The sequence below is a fragment of the Cydia pomonella genome, chromosome 5 (assembly GCF_033807575.1).
Source record: "Cydia pomonella isolate Wapato2018A chromosome 5, ilCydPomo1, whole genome shotgun sequence".
Classification (NCBI taxonomy): Eukaryota; Metazoa; Arthropoda; class Insecta; order Lepidoptera; family Tortricidae; genus Cydia; species Cydia pomonella.
The window spans coordinates 2,902,174-2,921,913 of record NC_084707.1 but is presented as its reverse complement, the minus strand read 5'-3'; the positions used below and the strand labels follow the sequence as shown (position 1 = coordinate 2,921,913).

General features: G+C 37.3%; 1 protein-coding gene and 1 long non-coding RNA gene across 4 annotated transcripts in view; both read right to left on the bottom strand.

Moving 5' to 3' along the window:
* Window positions 1–19,740, bottom strand: part of LOC133518478 (uncharacterized) — a 103,498-nt gene that overhangs the window by 17,259 nt on the left and 66,499 nt on the right. For 2 of the 3 annotated variants that reach the window (XM_061852184.1, XM_061852185.1), the window contains exons 3-6: window positions 11,210–11,368; window positions 7,181–7,510; window positions 6,728–6,827; window positions 4,949–5,131 (exon numbers count right to left, since the gene is read on the bottom strand). In XM_061852184.1, the coding sequence (XP_061708168.1) occupies window positions 4,949–5,131; window positions 6,728–6,827; window positions 7,181–7,510; window positions 11,210–11,368 (772 nt within the window). The remainder of the gene's footprint in view (window positions 1–4,948; window positions 5,132–6,727; window positions 6,828–7,180; window positions 7,511–11,209; window positions 11,369–19,740) is intronic. The other variant, XM_061852186.1, reaches the window with a different exon arrangement.
* LOC133518499 (uncharacterized) lies at window positions 15,764–19,621 on the bottom strand. The gene is made up of 2 exons (XR_009799488.1): window positions 17,962–19,621; window positions 15,764–16,896 (listed from the first exon to the last, which is right to left on the bottom strand). It is a non-coding gene; the product is annotated as an uncharacterized LOC133518499 (long non-coding RNA).

The following is a 19,740-nucleotide window of genomic DNA, read 5'->3' as shown; positions in this document are numbered from 1 at the left end:
TTTATACTTTTTGCAAACCTCGTTGATCTGTTCTTATTGCAATTGTAAATAATGTAAATTTTTCATGCTATTGTGAAAGCGATTATAATATTTATAAAATACATAACGGTACTGTCTTAGTCAAAATTTTTATCAACATCGTATTATAAGGGCCCTCCACATTCATGCGGGAATCACGGCGCGAAGCCGCGAATGTAAGTGTGGCGTCGATTACAGATTGTTCACGTCTTCGCAACTTGTTCCCCGTTTTTGTCGTTTTTTTTTTTTTTTGGCCCGCGTCAAAAGAGCATTACACACTATTTTGGCTCACCTGTGGCACAATAAATATTTGTTATATTATATTAAGCGGCTATATTTTACGGTTTTAAAACAAAGCAAAATGGAAAAATTGCAACAATCGGAACAATAACAATGCTGCCGTAGCTAATTCATAATTACATTTGATCAGCTGATGCGTTGGCGCCATCTTGACACAAACTCGACTGCGAAATTGCCGTGACGTTCTGTGAGTATGGAATCATAATATCAAGATAGCGGTACGTTCTCGCCGCGAAGTCGCGCCGTGATTCACGCACATAGTCTCGCCGGGGCTATACATAGTACTCGTAAGTTCTTCTTCTTTTAAAATATGGCTTCCATCAAATCAATGATGATTTTGCCAATGTCAAGTTTCGTTCGTTGTCAGTGTTAAGTGTGCTCGTAGAGCAAGACGTTCGGTAGTTGCTTTTAGTAAAGAGATACCTGGACTTTACTAAAAGCCACGTTGGATTGTCGGGTGTTGATTAAAACACGGTTAAACGCGTTTCAAGATTAGCTTTTCGATAGCTACACACTTCCCCGATAGTTCACTTTATAATAAACTATCAATATTACACTTTAAACAACATGAATGAGCAAAACACAAAAAAGCGGCCAAGTGCAAGTCGGACTCGCCCATGAAGGGTTCCGTACCATTTATGACGTATTAAAAAAACTACTTACTAGATCTCGTTCAAACCAATTTTCGGTGGAAGTTTGCATGGTAATGTATATCATATATTTTTTTTAGATTTTTCATTCTGTTATTTTAGAAGTTACAGGGGGGGACACACATTTTTTCACTTTGGAAGTGTCTCTCGCGCAAACTATTCTGTTTAGAAAAAAATGATATTAGGAACCTAAATATCATTCTTGTAGACCTATCCATAGATAGATACCCCACACGTATGGGTTTGATGAAATTTTTTTTATTTTATTTGATGACATATTTAAAAAAACTACTTACTAGATCTCGTTCAAACCAATTTTCGGTGGAAGTTTGCATGGCAATGTATATCATATATTTTTTTTAGATTTTTATTCTGTCATTTTAGAAGTTACGGGGGGGGGGGGGGGGGGCACACATTTTACCACTTTGGAAGTGTCTCTCGCGCAAACTATTCAGTTTAGAAAAAAATGATATTAGAAACCTCAATATCATTTTTAAAGACCTATCCATAGATACCCCACACGTATGGATTTGATGAAAAAAGATTTTTAGATTTTCAGTTCTAAGTATGGGGAACCCCCAAAATTTATCGTTTTTTTTTCTATTTTTGTGTAAACATCTTAATGCGGTTCATAGAATACATCTACTTACCAAGTTTGAACAGTGTAGCTCTTATAGTTTCGGAAAAAAGTGGCTGTGACATAATCGGACAGACAGACGGACATGACGAATCTATAAGGGTTCCGTTTTTTGCCATTTGGCTACGGAACCCTAAAAAATATTCTCAACATGTCTTCGCCATCTTGAATCTCAACGAGTATAGTTGACTACAGCGTATCGAGAATAATATTATAGTTGAGTTACAATTATAATCTGGTATACGAAATCTTAATTCAACTATTACAGTCGACGAGTAGAAAATAGTACATTACGATACAAGTGCGAAAAATAGGAAATACGAAACGAGTGGCGATAAATTAAAACACGACCGAAGGGAGTGTTTTAAATCGACACGAGTTGCGAATTGCCTATTCGCACATGTATCGTACAACGTTTTACAGTACATATGGCCCTTTAAATGTTCGACACAGTAACGTAATATGCTAATTTTCGCACTAGTGCTATAAAGTAGCACCATATGTACTGTAAATAATATTATAGTTGAGTTGGGAAGGAAGCCACACATTAAAAGTACGCAATTATAGTTTGATATGCGAAATCTTAATTCAACCATTACACTAGCTGACTACAGTTAGCTTAATAGTTTAATAGGCTAGAACTAGATGATAAGTTTTTATTAATGGTATCAGTCGATCAGGTTTGTTTGAGGATCAAATGTCTATATGGGTCCTATTGCATTAAATAAGCCAATTAAATACAAAAGTCAGAAATGAGAGTCAAAGTCTGACAATCGTTCTCTACGCGCGAAACGCCCCTTACCTACTAAAAAATACTCACTTAAATAGATGTTATACACTAAAAAAAAGTAAGTCCACCGGTGGCCGAGGCCGGTATCGATCCGTCTTCTTTAGTGTATGACATCAATTCCAGTTTATAATTTATATAGTGACTACTTAAAAATCAGAATTAAAAAAATATTTCATAAAATGACTAGAAAACAAGTTGTTAAAAAGCACTTTATCATGATGTTAAGACTCAAGATCAAGTTAAAGCCGTCTTGAAGTATGTCAAATATTGCTTTCATGGAAGTATATAGTTACTGTACAATCTATTTTTTAATCAAATATTGTTAAACTTATTTTTGAATTTTTTGATATCTTGTATTTTACATAAAATTTGTTATAAAACATAACATGTGTCATGTGAACAAGGCCCAGTGAGAATCATACTTCCACAAATACTCGCTAAGAACTAATTATAAACATACACATCTACGATGAAACCGCGTTAATACAGTCCGTGTACCGCGTTCACCTCGCGATAGTGTCACTATACATCAAGCCGATTTAATTGATTCCCTTTGTTGCATCTGCCAATCAAACGGCGAACGACCCCGATAGCTTTAAACTATCATATTTGAATAACTTGATTTATTGTTTAGTGGAAATTTCGCAGCGACACTGATTTGAGTACCTACAGGCAATCATGGTACCAAGGAGAAAGTGGATAGGTAAAGTGCGAGGCCCCAAACGTTGTCTGTTCTCAGTACATACTAAATTGAATACTCAAGCCGTAGCCATTTTGGTGGTGGGCAAGCTGTTTATGTGTGCGTATAAATATGTATCTGTGCGTTTTTAGTGATGTGGACTTGTCGATTTTACTCGTGTTGTATATCGATAATCTCTACACAGCGGAACGGAATAGCGATTAATTGAAGCTTGACGAAAAATTAAAATTGATAAAAAAATCATAGAAATACTAATGGATAATAAATATTTTATGATATAATAATATAACTCAATTATTGCTGAAAACATATTTAGTTACTGTTAATGTAACTTTTACATATTTCCGTCGTTGATTATTGAAATATCGAACTCACAAAAACATACTGATAAGAATATGTATAATTGTGTTATAATATGGTTATCTGTTCATTTTAGGTAGGTAGTGTTGAGGCCTAGGCTCCTTTTTACTCAAAACTTCTTTTACAGTACATATGGGGCTACTTTATAGCACTAGTGCGAGAAGTAGCATATTATGTTACTGTGTCGAACATTTAAAGGGCCATATGTACTGTAAAACGTTGTACGATACACGTGCGAATAGGTAATTCGCAACTCGTGTCGATTTAAAACACTCCCTTCGGTCGTGTTTTAATTTATCGCCACTCGTTTCGAATTTCCTATTTTTCGCACTTGTATCGTAATGTACTAATTTAAACTTTTATACATGCATTTATTTAAAAATAAGGAATTACAGTACAACTTGTCGCTTTGGTGTATTTTAGAGGATTTTCGTTGGCTGCTGTCGGCGGACGTTATATACAGGGACGATCGCTGCCGAACTTCAAATTTCGGAGGTCATCGGCCGTCCTCTGTGACGTCAATAAGCTGCGTTCTGAACAGGTAGTTTATATCCCTTCAAGTGAAATTAAAATTGTAAAAAATATCGATAGTTTATCGACATAGCCACAGCATCTGGTTCCTCATTGTTAATCGTACATATAAATGTGGCTGTGTGTGTGTGAGGCTACGGTGACAGCTGGCTTAGATTCCATCTTTAGGAATATTATATCTACGGTAAAGTTATCGACCAGAGAATTGACGTGAATGCTTATATCATCACAAGATACATAGAGTAAGCACTAATTGCAAAAAGGCCGTGAGTGAACGAATGGCTGAATGTTATTTAAGTGCACTATATTTAAGCTACATTCCTTAAAGAAAGAGAGCTAAGAATAAAAAATAAGTTGATGAAGAAAGCGTGAGGTGAACTAATAAAGAGCATTCTGGGGTATTTTACGACCACCTTAACTTTTCCTCCTCATCTTAACTTTTCTCGGTTGTATCCTAAAGAAGCACTAGGTTTAGCAAGCTAATCCAAGACTTGGCACAGACCTATTTTACGACTGTAACTATACTGCCATCTGACCTTCCAACCCAAATTAGGCGTTTTAAACCTAACTCTTCTATCCTAAGTCAGTCTACCTTCACATGACGCAGCCGCACGTGACAGGCCAGTTACGCGCCGGCTCCAGGTGGATCTCGACCACGGTTCCGTCCTCCTTCCTCTCTATACTGCTAGTCTTGTCTATCCTAAGCTCACCTTAAGCGAATCCCGACGCAGTCGCAGGTCGCCTGCCAATTGCGCACCAGCTCCAGGTCCGCGATAACCACGGTTCCTCTTCTTTCCTCTCCTTACAGCTGGTCGAGTGTTTCTATCCTAAACACACCTTGAGAATCCCGACGCAGTCGCAGGTCACATGCCAGTTGCGCACCAGCTCCAGGTCCGTGATAACCACGGTACCTCTTCTTTCTTCTCCTTACAGCTGGTCGAGTGTTTCTATGCTAAGCTCACCTTGAGAATCCCGACGCAGTCGCAGGTCACCTGCCAGTTGCGCGCCGGCTCCAGGTCGATCTCGATGACTACGGTGCCGTCTTCTTTCCTCTCTTTACAGCTAGTGGAGTTTTTGCCTGACACGCGGCATGCCTGGTAGAACATGTGCGGCGCCACCCGCCCTGTGTCCGTGCCGATGAATACCTGCGAGACAATACTCAAATGTTACTGAATATTAAAAGTACGAGCAAGTGTAATGGTGGTGTAGAATGTACGATTTAATTAAAGTTAAACATTTAATAACTATTTGTTATGTTTGAAATATATATATTTTTATTGTCTTTTAGTATTTGTTGTTATAGCGGCAACAGAAATACACCATATGTGAAAATTTTAATTGTCTATCTATCAAGGTTCAAGAGATACAGAGTCTTAGTAACAGCGGAGTCTTAGTAAAAGAGTCTTTGAGTAGGGAACCCTAAAAAACATCCAAATCGGTTCATTCACACACAGACATACGCGTACGTAACACCTCTGCGACGTCGCCACTTGCGTCGAGGGTTTGAAATAGGAATACGTTATAAATTTCGTATTAATAACGCAATACGGGTATCATTTTACTGCATGACATAATTATGTTACCGTAAGACCTATTATTGTAAACAAGCAGTAGGTAGTGTAGGTACTTACATTCATGTAAGCAATTAATTACATCAATAATTAAATAATTAGATAAGGATGTATATGATAATAATTCTTTAGAATACATCTATTATTATATAAATTCAGACTCAGGAAATTCGGACAATGGCTTCCTTGTAATGTAATACTTAAAGAGTTGTGGCTTGTGTCGCAAGCATCTCATACGAACAAGAAGTATAAGCGCATCAACACATTCACTGCCAGCGTGAGCTACGCGCTACGAGCGTAGCCGATAACACGGTTTTCCCGTTTGTAGCGAAAAGCGCCTACAGAGAACCTGCCTAGGGGGTCCGAGGCAGTGAATGTGTTAAATTAGCTTTTAAGTACGTTAAACTTTGTTGGTAAATATGTAAACGAAAGTTGAAGTTCGTTGGTGGTAATTCCGTCATCTGTATATCAGTAAACGAGAAATAATAAATAAATGACGTGTAAAAGAGTCATTGTTTATCAAATGGTAACTTATTATATGAACGGCACACAACAAACTATACTATATATGGGTAATAGCGGTCGGTCCAGTGTACTCGTACTTGTGAGATCCGTTGCCCAAAATAGCCCGCACTATTAGGGATTGCCCTTGTAATTCATGTATGTGTTACAAGGGAGTCGTTTCATAGGTATAGGGGATTTCTTATTAAAGGTAACTTAAGTTTTGGGACTGTATTTAATTTAAGTATTTTCTGACTTAGCATAGGTAAGGTCAATGTAGAAAAGACCGGATAAAAGAAGACCGTCTACAAGCTCTTGCGTAACTTTTAACTCTTGTGTTTGTACACATACTCCACTTACTATAAAAGGTCGGTAGAACAGGAGTGGTGCTTCCTTTCCTTCTTTCCTCCATCCTTTCTGATTGTGTTTAAGCGACGTTATACAAATACGAGTACTCAAGCATATAGCAAGGCTATATGACGGTTTTCCCAGCAATACATTTTATATGCCGGTCTTCACCACGTTGACCTTAATTCAAATCAGTTGCACACAAATTGGCTGCCGCTCCTATAACCAATTTTTAATTAACCATACTAATTTCTTTAACAACTTCAGCTAAACGACAGACGGATATTATCCGTATAAAATATAATAAAAAGTAATAGTCACCTGTAGCACCGCAGGCTTGTCGTAGCCCACCAACTTGACTACTGGGAACCCGTTCCCGGAGTTGTCCTTCACCGCCCCTCGACTGCCCTCCGTTTGATATCTAGCAAAAATACATTACGTAAGCACGACAAACAGACACAAGTCTAATCACATTTTAATTTACCAATAATTTACGTAGAGCAAGGAATTTATTTACTCAGGAAAATCTGATTGATGAGTTCTGCAAACAAAAAGACCCCTAACGAGGTGGACCGACGATCGGGTCGACATTGCAGGATCGTAGGAGATATGTATACCTTCTGCCATTTGCTCCTTACTTCCCATTGGTCTCCGATCCCTTACGTAGACGTCGTACGCTGCGTAGCGTCACTTTCTATAAATAATGTTACCATTTCCCACGCAATGTGACGATGAATGTAGAGCGTCAAGAGATTAAGGCCTAACTCCACTCACCTGGCTCTGTGCTGTGTCTCGGGCTGGCACAGTATCTGCAGCTCCACCGTGCCGTCCCTCGACCGGCCCGACAGCGGCGCGGCCAGCCCCGGCGCGCCCTGCGTCATCGCCACCAGCGCTCTTCTCCTCGCCAAGGCCTGCGCCAACTTCCCTCCAAACTTTCCTCCTAACTTCCCCCCAAGTTTACCCCCTAGTTTCCCTCCGGCGAGCTTGCCTCCGCCCGCGTACTTGCCCCCGCTGCCGAGCTTCCCGCATGACCGGTAGTCGGGGTAGTTTAGTCTTGTCTCTGTTTCGGTGCTGGGACTAGATATGCTGCAACCTGCTCGTATTCTGGAAGAAAGAAATCGTATTAGGTTATTCATGGATATAGGTAAACATTATAAATTCCGTTGGGTAAAAAGAAATGACATCTCAAAAACATACCTACATAAAAAGTAAGACCGAGAATATTTATGCTATCGAATAGATAACTGATAAGCTGTGTCCAAAGGTTCTAAATGATACCTATTTCTAAGTATCCAACATTACAAAAAAGCCAGGAAGTCCGTTATAAGTTTTATAAGGATGGTCTAACAGGCAAATGATTTGGAACATTTTTTTTGTTGTAAAAGGTTTAATCAGGAAGTCAAGCTACATTTTTCATGTAGCCTTGAAATTCAAGTTCAGCGCCTAAGATGGTCGCACTTTTATCACTGATACCGTGAAACCGTGGCTATCACTTTCTATCAATGTAGGTGCGACAGTGATGAGTATAGATATACGATAGCTATCATATCCGTAGTTTTGTGTAGCAAACAATGTCAGACGGTGATTTATCATGATGATACGTAATCAAGCAGTCATGATAGCTACTTACCTGTCTACAAGCTATCGTTTGGATAATCTAAGGCGCTACATATACATACATACATAATACTACAAGACGCTTGTTGCAAGTAGTATGTAAGTATAGCGTCGGATACATAAACATACGATATGCGAGTAGTTTGATAACTATGTAGCTTACAGATTGAGGCTAGTGCACCGGGTTCTCGTGTCTACGCAAATATGGATTTAATAAAAAAAGCTTGAACCCACAAATTCGCCAGGAAGATGCTAATAAAATGGGAAGTGTGTGCCTAAAATTTAAATACTTAAGAGTGAGGGACGAGAATTTAGAAAAGATTTAAAATTATGTAGGTTTCATCGAATCACCATGAAATATGTTTATTATTAGCCCTCTGAGCGCCAAGCGTCTCAAGTTGTATAGCAGTAATGACCCCAAGAACACTCAATAAGCGTAGGTGCCTAGGACAGGAACAAATATCCGTGCTCATCACACAAATAAATGCCCTTACCAGGATTCGAACCTGGGACCATTGGCTTCATAGGCACGGTCACTACCTACCCACTAGGCCAGACCGGTACTTAAAATTAATGACATAGCTCTTTTAAATTCTAGATAAGTACGTAATTTTAAGTTAAAGTCCGTCTACGCTAACTCTGGAGTTGCAGACGTCCATCCGTCCGTCGCGTCGTGGAATTTAAAAAAAAAACTGACCTTGACGGAACAAAGTGTGAACGTCTTATTTTCATAGAAATTTGACATTAGTGGCATTCCCATACTTTGTGAATGTAAATGGCATGCAAAGTTAGCTTCGTCCGTCTATATTTGATGTCTAGACCTATGTGCCATTCGTTGTTCTTGGGTGAGCGCACAGTGAACTAGCTGCACATATACGCTGTGACGACAATCACATGCAGTGAACATGCATTTTTACACACATTGATAAGGTTAATAATCAATTAGTTGTTATTGCACGCGGAAGCGAGCCTTGATTGCGCTGTTAGCAACGATATTCTGTGTTACTATCTTGTCTTCCTATAATATTACACGTGTGTACTCCTCCTAAATCGTTCAAAAAGGGCGCACTTTACTAATGAAGGATTAATTATGAAAATGGTCAACCAGTGACAAGTAAAGCCAATGTAAAAATAATCTTTTTAAACAATCCCTATATACATTTCAATAGCGCGGTGTAAAAATCGCCGCTCCCGGTACAGCGCCATCTCGCGTGATATTTGATAAACCTGTTTATGAAGTACTCTGCGGAAGTACGGACGCAAACAAACAACTAAATATGGTTCGATAAGAACCGAAAAGTGTAAAGAATAAAGATGATTTTACTTTGGTAAACTGTACAATCATTATAACAAAATAAATATAATACTGTTATTTGTTATTTCAATTATATAGACACGCATTAAGTTTTAACGTTATTAGAATGAATAATGATCATCAACATGCTAAAGGATCTGTTGAAGAGGGTTCCAAGGCACGAGGGTTAAACAAACTTTGCTAACGAGTGAAACACAAAAACTTTCACCACTCCAACTTGTATGGTTAGGAAAATATGAACTATATAACAATACAAATACAATCTAAATGAACGCTATTAAATATTTATCAATCAAAGTCATCATTTAAAAGTAAATCCTATGAGCCAACATAAGGAAAAAAGTCAAAATTGCATCAACTTACTTTCTCATTCTTGTGGATAAAATATATCTTTCTCATCCGTTTTTTTTTTATGAATAAAGAGAGCCTCTACAAAATGGTGTGGTAAAAAAATAGTTTATACTAGATAAAATTCATCTAAATGGATCAAAGAAATTCTATCCCAATTGTATTGGTTGCGTATTTATTTACCTCATGGATACCGTAATTATTTACTTTTTTTTTATTAGCAGCGCGTAGAAGATACATTTTAAGCACATTACAATATTTTTAAAGAAGTATTGTGTGAGAAAATATTGTTTCATCGACGTGTTAGACAGGATATATATTTTGTAGTGCCTGATAGAGAATGTATATTTGTGTATATATTATTATATTTGACATAAAGTTTAAATAATTATAAACATACCTACATTTTTTTAAGTAGAAAATTGAGAGAATACATAGTCTCTCTTATCCTTCCCTTGCTAATAATAGTTATAATACCTGCTCTATACACACAAGGGTCAACATTATTTTCGTTGTCTTGTTTCTGACCACTCTGTCACGCTGGCATTTGTGTGTTCCATCAAATAAATAAACCCGAGTACTATTGCATCGAGTTGTAGATTATAATTTACATGAGAAAAATAAAAAATACATTTCATCCCATTCAAAAAGCTACACTCCGCCACCGTCATATTTTTTGGGGACAAAGACGAGTCAGCGAAAAGAATTTTGACTCGCGAATCTCCTTCAATATTACATTAATATTTGAGTAGTAATACGAATGTTACAGCATTATTGGTATCGTATTCATAGTCTTTTGGTTAGGATTGGTTGAGACACGAGACGCACCGAGGACGAAACTACAATAAGGTTAGGTGGTGTAAGAAAGGAGGAGCAAGATAAACTATTTATTGTACGAAAAATAAAGTGTAATAAAAAAAATCGGTTCCTCTTGCCCCGGGAAACATAAAGTATGTTTCTCTCAACCCACCTGACCTTAACCGAAAATTTTAAGGGGCTCCCTGGCGCTAATAACCTTCGATCTGAATTCCTTAGTTCTCTTCTAATGTTTTTGTAGCTATATAGTATCCCATATTTACTCCTTCAAAGTTCATTGTCTTCGAGATATTTGGCATCAAAGTTGAACAACTTCAGGCCAAATAACCTGGTTTAGACCTGGGTAGAGAGGTGCCTTAATAGTTGGTTCTGGCTGTAACATTTGTGTTAATTAGTTTAAAATTAAAATCTCTGACCAGTTTTAAGATACGTCAAAGACGAACCCAAATATGTAGATTTTGGATATGTAAGATCCTTCACAGCAATCGAGTATCGAAAAAAGTGTTTTTTTAGACAATTTAAAAAAAAAAATTATTCATTTCCTTTAAAATCTATATAGCCGTTTGTCTTATGATTCTATCTGTAGTGCAAATGTAGGAATGACAACTCAAAACTTGTCAAAAATCGATGGAAACCGCGAGAAGCCCCTTAACAAGTCTGGCGCACTGTTACAGAATTTCCCAATGTATACTTAGCGTGGAACCTACACAGGGGGCATCACGGTGGCGTCGGTCGTAGCGGGCGCGGGCGCGGACACGGAAGCGGGCGCGGCCTGCATCGGTGCCGAGAACGCATACGCGTCGTTCGCGGCGTCGTCGCACTCTATCTTAACCGCCGCCGCGCGCCGTTCCCACTCCTCGGGTTCTCTGCACACACGAGTACTTCGATGTATTGATGTGCTTTGTATGGTGGTTCGTGTGACTGTGATGCCCGGTATATTTCTTAAATTGAATGTAGTTTAGCATAAAGAATCCAAAGTACACGGTGAGTGTATTCAATATCACATAATTATCTTATTACTACACTAGTGATGGGACTAGGCTAAAAAGATAACCCTTTGAGTTACTTGGTTTGAATTATTTTTGCTAAACTACTATGAAAGTATTTGTATAATAGAAGAGTTCTTTCCAAAAGTGTATGAAAGCGATACATTACAGAATGTTTGAAGACAAAAACCCAGAAAGCAAGCAACCGTATTTACATATATACTATACCTGCCTACAGCCATACATCCTTACTCTAAGCAAATCTGATACACGTACCAACTGGGGAATTGTCCACTTTGGCGGAGCGTATATGTATTTGCACTATTTGCCCATTAGAAAATATACATAACGAATCAGTTTTTTTTTTTATTCTTTATTCAACAAAAACACGTAAAATATGATCAAAGGGATGGAGCCTCCCGGTAAGCAAAATAAATGTTTGTGTTGGAGACACCGCTCTTCCTTTGGTAACCTGAGGTAAGTACAATAAAATTTTGGTATGTAGGTACTACATGTATATGACATTACCCGTGTATTTACATTTCTTTTTCTTTAAATGTTAAATTACAAGATGAACTTAAAAACCAGTATTGTCAATCCATCAGTCCTTGGTCCATTTATAAATAATTCGATGCAGATAACAAATTAATTCAATCATCAAGCGAAGATTGTAACCGCAACGATAAATGGACGTGGTTTGACGTCACCGTGACGTCAATACGCGGGCTTACCTCTAAACTAGTTCTCAAATGGGGTCATACGGAACAGCAAAGCGCGATGGCTATTAACAAGGGATGGAGAAAAGCCTTCGTTTGACATGTGACCAAAACCTCGACACAGATGCCGCTACTGAGACTATGTTGCCTAAGAGCACTTGACAGATCTGAATGTCTACCGCGAACTTCGTAAATCGAAATTCGTGTTTATATTAGAGCTATAATATCAAATCACTTTACAGTTTGGGATGGTGGAGTGAAAAAATTCACCTGATATAGCTCAACTACTAATAGGTAACTGCATCTTGACTTTAACTGTTACATTTTGAAAGTAGTTTCATAATAAAATAAACAAATATCGTCGATACGGTTGGAACAATCTAAATAAGAATTCTATTGACTACAGACTGCTAAAGACAATTGCTTTCAGCTTTGCTGTAGTCAGATATAAAATATTAGGTAAAAGTTAAGATATTATTAGGGGAGCTTTAACATATAAAATGGTTGTTTTTACAACGAGAAACTACTCGTCTATCTAAAAATACGCGCAAAAACCAATATCGATTATGAACCGGACTTGACCTAAACCGTAACCATATACACGAAACGGCGTTAAGAACATACGGCTGCGATATGTGTATAAGGCTTTATTCTTTTAAACCTCACAAAAGGACCGAAGAAAACGTAAACGCAACCAGTTTTACGAGCTTTTTACTGTCGTGTATTTTTTTCAGAATTCTAGAATTGCAAGAATGCAAAATCACACTATTTATTAATAGATTTACGCTAGTTTTTAAATAAAGAAAAACTTGTATGTTAATTTGACAGTAAAAATAACTTAACGTTGATTTACGACCACTAAACTATCAAAAATACATCCTTAATGTTGGATTTAAAAATGTTATTGTGCATCAACTTACTTAACCCATTCAACGCTAATCACGACACGATGTCGTCAAGTCAAGATTCTGTAAATAACTGTTATTTTATATGCTACGGATTAACCACAGAGTAGGTAGTGCTTAAGGTTGAATGAGACTTGTCTAATGTCTATACTTGACCTTTGAACCCACTCCAAGTTTTAACTTTATTTACATTTCGGTCAACTTCCGCGAAATAAACATTCACACATATACACTTGTAGGGCTCGTAAAACACAGATAGCCATAGATAAAGCAGTAGTGCTGAGTCACTGGGCTGACTATTAAAATGTCGTATGTGAGGATGAATTTCGAACTAAGATACGACTTTTTGTAGCATTACGGCGGCAACGTGCCAAAAATACAAATTAGCACGCGCCGCCACATGAGTCCACGCAGCGTAGAAAACTAGACAAAGCAGTAATCGACCTTATATCTTTGGAGCTATAGTTCATGTTCGGATGTAATGTAAATATAAGATAGAACTCAATGAAGATAGCCTTGAGATAGCGTATCTTGTTCGTGTGCATATTAGGTGCTTTTGTTTAATGTTTATTCATCAGGAACATTTAATTTCTCCCAGCTGCGTTTGTTTTTCAGTTATGCATGTACGAGTAAACAAGCAGCAAATTAACTGCAGTCATATTTTACATCATGCAATAATGAATACATTTCCCGCGGTATAAATTCTGTGTTGACTGTTAGTTGTTAGGCAGCATATTCCCCCTTGAGTACCACCAGCAGAGTGCACTTGCACCCCTATTTCGTTAATATTAATATGTATAATAATAGTATAATGTGATGCAGATGCATATCCCTGAAAGTAATCCTGGTGGTGCCTATTATTAATAATCCCTTAGTTTGCGACCAATGTCTGTGTTTACTTTCATTTCTTGTCCGTTTGTCTAATTGTACTAATTGAGTGTATGATTTCAGTGTCATTAAAGTTTTTATTTTCATTTCATTCATTCTGTTACTGATAGGATTTGATGTTGCGCATGTGAAAAGTCTCATATATCTAGATAAGTAATTGAGGATAACTCAGTAGTAAAATTAAAAATATTATAAAATGCTAATAAGCTACAGTCGAATTCAAATATATGTTTACACTTTTGCACCATACTCCTTTGTAATAATAATAAGGCGAAAAATGAAAACATACCTTTGTCGTCGACGTCCACTGTACGTGACCTACTGTAGACTGAGTAGAGTCTGTGCGGAAAAAGAAGTCATAAAATGTATCAATTGGTGGTCTTATATTCCACGTCTCTTTTCTTTCCGCACAGACTATATTATTTTCTATCGCAGATATATAATAGAGTAGGTATTTTTGCTTTAACAGTAAGATACTCGCACAGACTTTAAATATTGTCTGATTTTGTATATTAAAAACATTTAAAACACTTGTAATATATAAAAAAATTGTAGCACTTCCTTCAAGTAATATAATTGAATATTTATACCTATCTACATACCTATATAATATTCCGTGCCTAACCTTAAATCTAATCGTAATAAAAATTGCGGTAGTTAATGCGCTGTCCTCTTGGGCATTATTGGCTATATTTATGATCATTTAGCAATTAATTTCATTATTGTTCAATATACTATTATTTGTTTTTTAATGCTACTTCTACTAAATTATCAACTCTTGTCAAACATTAGAAAAACAAATTAGGAAGCTAATTGTTATATTAGAAGCCAGTAAGATGAGACTGGGAAGTGGTGCATATTATCTGTTTACCGTCACAACATCGATATTATTATCAAGCTGTGCCAGGAAACTTCAATACCAACGATACGTTTAACACTGCGCAATGTCGGTCAGGAACAATATAACTTTCAATCCTCTTTTGACAGTTGACGAGGGTTTAACTCACCACTTTGGCTACTTTGTGCTATTTAAATGATTAAGGAAAAAAGTGTGATACAGATAGTAGGTATCCAGAGGTATCAGCTCAGCATCGAACAAAGTTGATATGTGTATGGTACCAACAACATTGATAAGTAGCCTACTGATATTGGTATCAGTGATACGATTGCGTAACACAAAAGTGCGTACCTAAGTGTGTAAATTTATACGAATGTCAGGTCACTATCAATAAATCACTTCGACTATTATACGTTATTTATACGGTTACGCAACAGTCTCAGATCGGGGCTGATACAGTGTCCTATTGAAATAACTTTTTTGTTTATGTTTTTATTGTGAATTATTCGCATAATTTTTAACAAGGTCAAATAAATGTTTAACAAATACATGTTCTGAGAAACAAATAGGTTACGTCTTTGGATAAATCCTATTTTTGTTATCTAGATTTTATATTAAATTACGTCCATCGATCTTTTGAAAATAGGCACACATTATTCATAGGTAATACAGGTCTGTGTTCGGACTTCATTCTGGCTTCATTTAATGTTGTGCAACGTTGAATAATAAACAAGATGAAATGTCGCAACTAGTGTGGAGATGGAGAATATCTTTCTCTACGAAATATATCTTATTATCAATTAACTAAGGTGGAACTTTCCCTAAAGAAGAGCATATTACGAGTATACTTGTTGCGTCTACTTGCAAGCTTAAGAGAACGATCGTTAGATTTGTCGAAATTAACTAAAATAAAAACAATAAAACGTAATCACGTATAAAATTATATTTTCAGGTTTTAGTTCCCTCCATTTCTCTTTCAGGTTTGAGTATGGGTGTCCCAGCATCCTTTCAGACCTTAACAGTTACTGATTCCATACTATTCTAGCTTTCTTGTGTATTAGACGTTTGGTGGACAATAATAGTACCTACAATCGTTGTGTTGTTCTATTTGAAGCCCCAGAAAATAGGACAGTACCATCGTGGTGATTTTAAAACGTCCTTTTAATTCATGGATGATGAATGCATGAGTCATCGAGCAGTATTTACTTCTGTCCACGTTCTTTGACAGACACAAAGGGTCTTATTCGCTCTGGATGAAATCTGAGCTATAAGAAAATTATGGCTACACTTGTTCCAACACACTTAGGCGCCTATTTCAGCTAGACTTCTTTTCAGTGTGCATACTCGACACGTTCCATCGTCGTATCCCTCGGACTGTCATAAAGAAACTCTTCCTTCACATTACGGTCAAGGAAAGCAGGAACAACGTCAAACTGTCTGAGTATTAAACCCTCATTAGGGGATTGTATTTTAGCTACAAGGATAAATATTTGATTATAATCGATTCCCTTCTTTTGTGTAGAACCAACAGAGACTAATGTGCTTTATACTTATCGGCTGTACCAACAGGGTTTCTTTTGATTTTAAAAACCCATTTAAATCGTAGTGTTCGTTATTTTTAGGTAATAAGTTCTTCAATTGCCGATTTCCTTGTCGGGACTGTACTTCAATGTTCATAGCTTTCTATCCACTTATCTTTTGCAGGGCTTCTTGGGACGACTTAGTACGAAGTGAATTTCGGGACAGATACAGCCTCATTAACTAACTGGAAAAGATCACGTAGCTGTCGTATCGGCGGATCTATATCTGTTGTCTCTTCATCCTCTATAGACTTGTATCCTCTTCAAGGATTCCCTCTGAATTAGATGAGCTGACGTTGTTTGCGGTAGTCATCTTCGACGCGCCTCTAAAGGTGAAGGAGTATGACTCACCTCGGTAATCCTCTCCGACGCTTGCCTCTATAGGCGGAGGAGTGTGGACGACTCACCTTGCGGCAACCCTCTTCGATGCTACTTTCTCCAAATGGATGAGAGTGACTCTTCTCGCTAGCAGTTTCAGAATCTGTAAGAGACAAAGGAAAGTCATAGTTGTTTGATTCAGGCCCAGGTGTTTTTGAGGTTCTACCAATCTTGGTTTTCTCAAGCAGCGTTGGTTTGTCGAAGACAATATCTCGGGATCTGATGAGTTTAACCCTCTGCATTAAAAATTCTGTATCGCTCATCGCCGTCATACATGACGAGTATGCCTGTTTGTGCTCTTTTGTCCAGCTTACTATTATTATTTTATATTGACTATCTCTCCTTTCCAGGCATAGTGAACCTTGGTCTCATACCTAATTTTTGCCTATAGCTCTGTCCGAAAACGCAACCTTCACAGATATCTTGGTAACTTTACTCTGCTGTATAAGTTTTGCCACATCTATCTTGTTCTGGTGTCCCAGGCGTTCAAGGTAAAGTTGATGATTCTGAGATGCTGATATGTTGGTATACTTCAAGCTTCGACATCAATAACTTGACGTTGAGTATGTATAAATCACCATTCACTCGGTTTCCAACTAATATCACTTTTTCATCATCCTTCAAAATACAAGACACGCAATTGGACTTAAAAGAGCTATGTAAGGAAATTTTAATAAGTTTAATTTAATGCTTGTATAGCCTGTCTGTCATAGTAAATCGATGACGTACATGATCTTAGAAAAATAAGTTTGATAGGATTACTAGTTTTTTGTGGCCGGTAATATTTTTTTTATACTACGTCGGTGGCAAACAAGCATAATAATGTCAGCTTCAAGATGGATTGAGCCTTTGGCTAGGGCTTGTTAGTTAGGGCTCTCCGTTGGCTGTCATTACACTAGTCAATAACTCGTCAATCTTTTCGAAGTTTTGATATAAATCTCTCCGGTTAGAGACGTGGCATGTCGAGCCATTATCTACATACAACGATTCCGATCCATATTCTTAATTTCGCAGCTAAGAACAAGGTCTGACAATGTCGTGATGCTACATTGTAGAGGTTTGCTTCGGAGGTCTACCAGCCACAACCCACTTCCTACAGGCTGTGATTTTGTGAAAGCCTTCTCCACAGTTCATTTAACATTTTTTATGGTATACTTGCGTTTCGTACTGTTTGTTCCCTTGTAACATAAGTAGTTCATTGCTGCCTCCGGCTTCTTCAATGCTTTTCTGATTCAGGAATCTCTCGTGTACACTTGTATAGTCAACGTCTCTATGTTTCTGTCACTTTTATTCATTACAAGCCAACTCCATTTGACGCTAAAATATTGTTCAGGAAGTCTGTCCATAATTTTGCATTTTAATAGCATTTATGACAGATTATCTCCCTCAATTTCTTTGTTCAAATCATACATAGAGTTTCAATCATAGATGTTTCAATCATGTCGTGGTCTTCACTTTTCTGGTAGCGGAAGAACTTCATGCACAGGTCGTAGCCTCGGTATTATTTTACAACGTCGGAAAGTCCGTGGAAGTGTGGTGCTCTTTCCACATTTTGCTTCACGTTTCTTCACCATAATTGCAAATAATTTAACGTTATTTCCAACCACACTCTGCTACCATATTAAAATATAAAAAACCGGCCAAGAGCATGTCGGGCCATGCTCAGAGTAGGGTTCCGTAGTTACTCTTCCGTCACAATAAGCTAAACTGGAGCTTAAAGTATGGTAGATTGTTAACCAAGGGATGAACTGTGTGTGTACGTCTTTTTACTATGAAGGGGAAACTTTTTGCGATAACTCAAAAACACCTAAACTGATCATATCTTCCAAGATTTTTTTCATATTTTTTGGACCTATGGTTCAAAAGTTAGAGGGGGTGGGACACATTTTATTTTTCTTTCGGAGCAATTATCTCCGAATATATTCACTTTATCAAGAAATGTTTATTGAAGACCCCTATTAGTTTTGAAAGACCTTTCCAACGATATCCCACACTATAGGGTTGAAGCAAAAAAAAATGTTCACCCCCACTTTACGTGTAGGGGAGGTACCCTAAAAAAAATAAATTTTTAGATTTTATTGTACGACTTTGTCGGCTTTATTGATTTATATATCCATGCCAAATTTCAGCTTTCTAGCACTAACGACCACGGAGCAAAGCCTCGGACAGACAGACAGACAGACAGACAGACGGACATGGCGAAACTATAAGGGTTCCTAGTTGACTACGGAACCCTAAAAAGAAATGTGTTTACGTGTTTTTATTTAGATAAATCAAATCGAATAGATTATAAACGATGCGTCTCATAGCAACGTACAAATCATAGATATAAAACATTTGAGTGTACAAAGAGGATGTGCACCTATTCACCACAAATAACGTAGGTAAAGCGAAAGCTTAAACATATACATAAATCAGTTAATTAATAAAGACATAGCAATATGAACCATGACTTCAAGCACACTGTCAACTACGCACATATGCGTTCACTAATATGCAGTATTAGACCCGAGGCATTGAGTGTTAAAATGAATAAGCCGTGCTACGAAACATGCACTACCACAGACATAAATGAAGATAGTCGTCGCAAATTTGTCACAGTACATACATATATGAAAACCGGGCGATGGACTATCAATTTGTGGCCTTTTTAGCTTAATTTAAAATTGGATACTCGTTTTTGATGTTAAGTCCATAGCTATATCCATCACTCTGTATGACTGAGTGAAAATCTGATATTCCCCATAGATAACCGACGCCACAATTATACTATCATAGAAATTATCATATATAAGGGATCCTATTGGACAGTACTCCTACATTTATGATCATATTGACCATATATGCCAAAACTGTTAAAATTGTTGTTATATAAGGTTCTTCATATTTAACTTCATGCCTCCTATATCTCTTATCATATTTCTATGATAGTCTAATTGCGACATAA